The sequence below is a fragment of the Gouania willdenowi genome, chromosome 10 (genome assembly GCF_900634775.1).
Source record: "Gouania willdenowi chromosome 10, fGouWil2.1, whole genome shotgun sequence".
NCBI lineage: Eukaryota > Metazoa > Chordata > Actinopteri > Blenniiformes > Gobiesocidae > Gouania > Gouania willdenowi.
The window spans coordinates 12,254,958-12,261,926 of NC_041053.1; the positions used below are offsets into that span (position 1 = coordinate 12,254,958).

Sequence of the window (6,969 nt, forward strand, 5' to 3'; positions counted from 1 at the left end):
TACAATGTTGATTTTGTTAGATGCTAAATGCTTGTTCATGTGGATCTTATTGGGTTTTTTTCTTTCTTATTATGAATTTTATATTTTGATGACTGTTGTAAATTGCTTTATACAAATAAAGTTGAACTTTATTGAATTAACATTTGACAGCAGAAACTAATGAAATTGTCATTGGTGGTGTCGATTTGCAACACCCTGCCTACCCAACCCTAGTTGTCGCAGCACGTCACTGAACGCAGTGGTTCTCAAATGGGGGTACGGGGTAACTTATAGCAGTATTAAGTGTTTACAAGAAAGAAGAGTAATTTAATTCTGATTTAAAATCAGAAAAACCAGCCAGTTAATTCAGATTTAAGTTTAATTCGGAATTAAATTTGCGTTAGGAATGAAGCGTTCAGTTTAAAGAGGATTTCACTTTTATTCTGAAATAAAGAGGAATTAAAGCTCCCATGTAAACGTGGCCATTCTTTAAAATGTGTGTTATCACCGCTTCATTCCATCATTATGCTCTATGGTTGTTTTTAAATTGTTTTGTAAGCAAAATATTGTAGTCGGACAAAAGCAGTGTACTTGGGTTCAGGAATAAGAGAAGTGAGCCAAAAAAGTTTGAGAACCACTGGTCATAAGGACTAAAATCAACCCATCAAGTGACTTCAATCACTATTGTGTCAACACGTAGTCATGTCCACCAAAAAAAGCTCTCTACAGTAAATATTAGTGTTAAACCCTCAAAATTATGCTCTGATTTGATTTAAGGTCACTTCTAAATGGGTACCTCATTATTTTCCCATCAATCATTTAGCAGGAGAGAGAGAGTCATTGGAGGAAGGTCATGGGAAGAGTCCAGATGTTCAGCAGCTTAAAACCTACATCTCTAGGCAGGTTTCTACCCTGAAAGCTAATGTCTTAAGTTACAGACACAAACAGTGGAGAAGCTAAAAATGTCATCCATGTAATTGTGTAAAATGTAAGAATATAAACTAAAAACCAGACACAATTCTTCCTAAATCATCTGGAAAATATTACCAACAAAAAAAAGTCCTGCAAAGGAGGAAAATCAAATGTAATTGCAATGTAAGCAATAAACCCATTTTCACTGGAAATGGAAAAAAAAAAGATCTGTACTAACTAAAGGTAACCTGTAGAACAGTGGTTCCCAAACTTTTCACAGTCAGACATTAACTGCACACTTAAAAAACACAATAATGTAATGTCATATACAATGTAGCCCTGCAGTGAAATTTGTCTCTCAATTTTACCTATCCTGTTGAGGAATAATAAATCATTAAAGAATAATAATAATAATAATAATAATAATAATAATAATAATAATAATAATAATAATAATAATAATCTGTAAGCACAAGAAAACATCTTATTTAGAATTATAACTCATTTTATTTAATTAGCCTACTGGTATTTTCAGAGAGAAAAAAGAAGTATTTTTCATCACTCTGAAACTGTGTAGATAAATACATATAAAAATTCAAGTGTAAATGTAAATACAACTTTAAAAAGTAACTAAACCCCTAACCCACTTTTTTCTGCTGAATACATATGTATTTGGGTATTAAGTAGTGCTTTTTATTATTCCTAGTCCCACTCACATTTTAGTAAAAGTATTTGAATTTTTGTTTATTTAGTTGTAAAATGTCAGAGTTATTGCCCTCTAAGCGTTGAAATGGATTCTTTAAGATTCCACTGCATCATCAACTTTCACTGTTGGCCCCGCCCCTCCTATAAAAGCTGAGAGGAGGGAGGAGGATTTCCTCCAATCACAGCCCTCAGTGAGCATTGATTGACAGCCTCAATGAGGAAGTCCACTGTGTTACGTGTGAAACATAACACGTGTGTAGTAGTGCCGTGTTTGACTCTGTGCTTCTATAAAGAGCAGATTCTGCACCTTCATCAAGCTATGTGTGTATTTAGTGTGTGTATTCCTGTCTTTCTTTCCGTGTGCGTGGAGGTGTGTGTACTGTGTGCAGTAGGTGGAGGAAGAGCAGGGCTGTGTGCCCCTGAGTGGTGTCTGTAAGGCTGTGTGAGTTTCACGTTGTGATCGTGGGTGCCTGTGGTTGTAGTGACAAATCTCACCATATGAACTCGCTGTGTGTGTGTGTGTGTGTGTGTGTACAGACACATCATTTTGTGTATTACTGTCTGTCTCTGCGCACAGTGCTATGGGCTAACTGAGTGTGCGTGTCTTAATGCTACATCAGTAACGCCCATAATCAAAGCATTTTGTGAATTTCCCCCCGAGTCGCAGGTCAGCAGAAAGCAGGGGATTAGTTACTCTTTAGGGAGATTGAACGGATGCACTGAACTCTGCAATGTTTGGCTGACTTTGAGATTCTGAGTCACAAACAGTCGACAGAGTATTTAATATTAAAACCCATCCATATGAAGTCTGCTGTGCTTAAATCCAATGTGTTATTTCCTTGTATCGATACAATCGATTGATTACCTTTTAAAATGATTTTAGATCGACTACTGGTATATAATAATTATCAATCTCATTAATGCTGCTCACTTTGTGTGTTTCTTTCTGATGTGTCTTTCCACAAGCGAAAGTGTATAAAGAGTTCATAGTGTTTACGTCTAGTATGTGTGTAATCCACAAGTGAAAGTGTACATAGTGTTTATGCTTTGTATTATTTAATTCTATTGTATGCTGCTGCAAAAACTATAATTTCCCCATTGGGGGATCAATAAAGTTTTATCTTATCTTAATGTAATCTGGAAAGCCAACTTGCCGAGCACAGATCAACGTAGCTGGATCGTGGGAATATAAATCGATTCATCGATGTAATGGATGACGTGTTACACCCTGATAAAGGTACCATCCCCAACTATGAGCAAATCTGTCTGTAAGATTCAAAAATATGAGGAACAGTTGAGAATTAAAAAGGGACTGATCCTTTTTAAACTCTGAATGTTCAGGACTATTGCATCAGTGCACACATGTACAGACCATTTTATACCATGTGTAAGAGGTTCAGATCAAAGTGACGAGTCACGAACCTGTCCATTAGCACATCGTCTCCAAGGCCACGTGACTGGGATCAGATTGTAAGGTACTGTGCGTTAATGGACTAGTGAAAGGATGAATTAATATACAAGCGACTTATAATCTCTGTGGGCAGCTCAGAGTCCTAAAACCACTGGATATTTAATCCTAATCCTGGGTTAAGACCTCTGCTGTGGTGCGATAGTGAGTGCAGAGCAGCCACATCTCAGCCCTGAGGAACACCGATGGTTGAACGCGCTGCTGGTGTGGAAACGCTCCTAATCCCAGCTGATATATACATACAGGTTTCTGAACACATCACAGGCCTTACATCACGTTAACAGTGGATGAACTGCAGACATCACGTACAGTAAATAAGGGCTCCAATTTTTTGTGATCTTGGAAAACAGACGGAACAAATGCGATTCACTTCCTGAAACTGATATGGTAATAAAGGGTTTTTCCATATCATTTCAACAAATGGCCCACGCACTACGGCACGTGTCAAACTCAAGGCCCAGGGACCAAATCTGGCCCTTCAGAACATCCGATTCCACCAGCAGGAGAAAGTGAAAATGAATGACCACCGGCAGTAGACCATAGTAAAAGACTTAGGTTAGGTTTTTTTTTTTTTCGCATTTCAAAAAAATAATACATAAACATAAATTTCTCAAAAACTCTGGATATCAGCATTAAACAACTCAAAGTTAGTATTAACAATAGTATTTTTTTCTCCTGTGTTCCAAGCTTTATTGTTTGTAGATATCCTAAATTGTGGAAGTTTGTTTTATTTAGCAAATGAACCTGTATATTGAAAAAAAATTCAGTAATATCAAATATAGATATATACGTATATATTTGTTTTTTTTTTTTTGTTTTTTTTTTCTATATTTGTTTGTTGAGTGTAATAATCGAATTGCAATTAATTGCACAGCCTTACCTCACATGCATGTTTTGGGACAATATCACACAAATATCACACAATATAAACTGGTCTATTGTGTAGCAACTTTAGCAAACGGACAGATGTCAATTCTCGTACAAAATCCCCCCCTGATTTTAGTGCGTGCATTCGGTGCAAATACATCAGAGAAATATGCAATTACTAACAACTGTTTACTCATTAAACCGTATTAAGAATGTTTGGCACGACTTTGGTGAGTTTAAAAGCCAGTAATGACATCAAACAGATACAAAAACAAACAGGGTGGAAGTGAGTATAACCTCTAAAAGAGAATTTGACAGTTTCACACAGAAAATCAGAGGCTCTTATCACATTAGTATGAGTCAAATGCCTAACATTAACATTTTATTTTTCAAAACTATGGGAACGGAGAAAGGAAAGTAAAAAGTGCTGACTGTAGATAAAGGTGGAACGTGAAAGACTGCTTAGGAATAAAATGCTTCATCAGCAAGGCATTAAGTCTGATGAAGCATTGAAATCAACCATATTAATGCAGCTTTACTAAGCAATTTCACTCCAATGAGTCACAAGAGCGTCAAATAAAGGAGAAGTTTTCTGTTTGTGATATAAAGGAATGTGCAGCTTACAGTCGACATCATAATGTTCCTGTGGGGTCGTTTAAAAATACCATTACAGAGTCAAATATGAGCTAATATTGTCCCTTGTTGCTCCTTTTAAAATCATGTAATCTTTATATAAGCACTGAAGGCAGGTGGTTGTTATTCAAGCTTATTGATTAGCTGACATAAAAAGACTGGAAAAGCCTAGTAAAAAATTACTATTTTTCATTCATAAATTATATACTAAAAGTTCATATTTTGGAGCAGTAATCATTCCAAGCCTCTCACCCATTCACTCACACACCGCTTTAATAAAAAGTGATTTTGTTAGAATAAAGCTTTTCATGAATGCCACATTGAATGTGCAGAATCAGAACTCTTTAATCCTCTGACTCAAAGCATCATGAGACTCTTTTCAGCCTCTGAAACTCAGATATGACTCGTCTGGGTATGTTTTAGGATTATTTTAAAGAAATACATTATGAAGAATCTCATTTTGTAAATAAGTGGAATGAAACAGTATTTAGTGCCTCCTGAATAGATTTATTTCCAAAGTTTCTTTTATTTTTGGTCATCTCCATCGTGATGTGGGACCAAGACTGATCCTTGTATTTTCAGTTCATGTTCTAAAAAAAAAATTATTTTTATCATCATTTTGTGTGTTTTGGTGTCATTTTGAGTGTTTTCTTGTTGTTTAACTGTTTTTCTTTTTTCTTTTTTTAATTTCTCTTTTTTTTAGCCTGTTTTCGTTGTCATATTTTTTTTGTTATTTGTTTGTTCGTTTCATTATGTTTTGTGTGTTATTATTTTCATGTGTCGTTGGTATTATTTAAATTATTCTATCTTAGTGTGTGTGTTTTTGGTGTCATTTTGTATGTTTGTGTTTATTTCGTAGTGATATTTTTTTTCTCATTTTGTGTGCCTTTGTTGTCAAATTGTGTGTTGCTGGTAACTGTTTATCTTTATTATTTTTTTAACTCTCTTAAGTGTGTATGTTTTTGGTGTCATTTTGTGTAGTTATTTTGTTGTTTGTTTGTTTTTTTTTATTCCATATATTTTTCTCTTTTTTTGTTGTTGTTTTGTGAGTTGCTGGTAATATTGTGTATAATTATAATTTAACTAAAAATAAACATTATAAAACCCCATATTTGTCATAGTCTCATTTGTTAGTTTTCCCTCTCTCTCTCTCTCTCTCTCTCTCTCTCTCTCTCTCTCAAGTAGTGGCACCGCGTACCCCCATTTGAGAAACCCTGGTCTATGCAAATAAATAGGAGGAAAATGATTTTAAAACAGTATCACAGACCGTGTATCACTTTTTGAAGCATCTTTGAGAGGATCAAGGATACATAATAATATTAACAGATTTGTATTGCATTACTGTGTTGAAATGTGGAGGACACTTCCACTGAGATTGGATGCAGGGTTTAGGAGAGAATTATGGAATCATAAATGCATTTCATTGCACACGAATGGACATTCATTTATTTGATTCGTATTTATCTCAAACGAGCACAAAACAAATATGTAATCGTGAAAGTCACTAGACAAAACTATTGTTGTAAGTTTTTTTTTCTTCTTTTCTTAAATGAGTAAATAATTGAAATTCAATATAATGAAAAATTATTTTGTAGTCATAAAACCACAAAAAAAAAAAAAAAAATGATAGACAAGTATTGATAAAACCAGGAAGATATAAGTTATTAGACAAAGGTGCCTACCTTTGAAGAGCAGTGCTGTCCAAACACAACATCCGATCAAACACGGACTCCACAACTTGTGGCACCGCATCCTGGAACCGCTCACTGGGACTGAGGAGCCGGCTGTCGGCCGGGAATGGGCTCCGTTAGTCGGCTACAGAGCAGCTTGTGCCCCGGTGTGGTGGAGTGGGTGAACATGAGCGTGCGTGCGTGCGTGCGAGAGAGAGAGAGAGAGAGAGAGAGAGAGAGAGAGAGAGAGAGAGAGAGAGAGACCGAATAACATCCACCCATTTTCAGACCCACTTGTTCCTATTTTTCAGGGTCACGGAGGACTGAATAACACATTGTGTAAAATTCATCATCTACCTATAAGAGCAAGGGAGGTGTGTGTGTGTGTGTGTGTGTGTGTGTGTGTGTGTGTGTGTGTGTGTGTGTGTGTGTGTGTGTGTGTGTGTGTGTGTGTGTGTGTGTGTGTGTGTGTGTGTGCGCGTGTGTGTGTGTGTGCGTGTGAGTGTGTGTGTGGCAAATATCTCCCCGACGCGGTGCCAGTTCGACCTGAAATTCGGTCGACCAAATTCCAAATACCCCGAGTGTGTGTATCTGTTATTTTGGAGAAATTAGGTCATTTCAAAATGTTTATTTTAATTTTATTTCACTTCTGGGCCCCCGAAATGAAACCTATTCAACTTTTGACCTCAGGGTGTGAGGGGGCGCTAGCCCGGAAGTTGTATAACGGACCACCAT

General features: G+C 36.3%; 1 protein-coding gene across 1 annotated transcript in view; it reads right to left on the reverse strand.

The window, feature by feature from the left end:
• LOC114470966 (neuronal acetylcholine receptor subunit alpha-7-like) overlaps window positions 1-6,401 on the reverse strand; it is a 56,834-nt gene extending 50,433 nt beyond the window's left edge. The window contains exon 1 of the mRNA XM_028459420.1: window positions 6,247-6,401. Coding sequence (XP_028315221.1) covers window positions 6,247-6,316 — 70 coding nt within the window. The 5' untranslated portion in view covers window positions 6,317-6,401. The remainder of the gene's footprint in view (window positions 1-6,246) is intronic.
• Window positions 6,402-6,969: the final 568 nt, after the last annotated feature.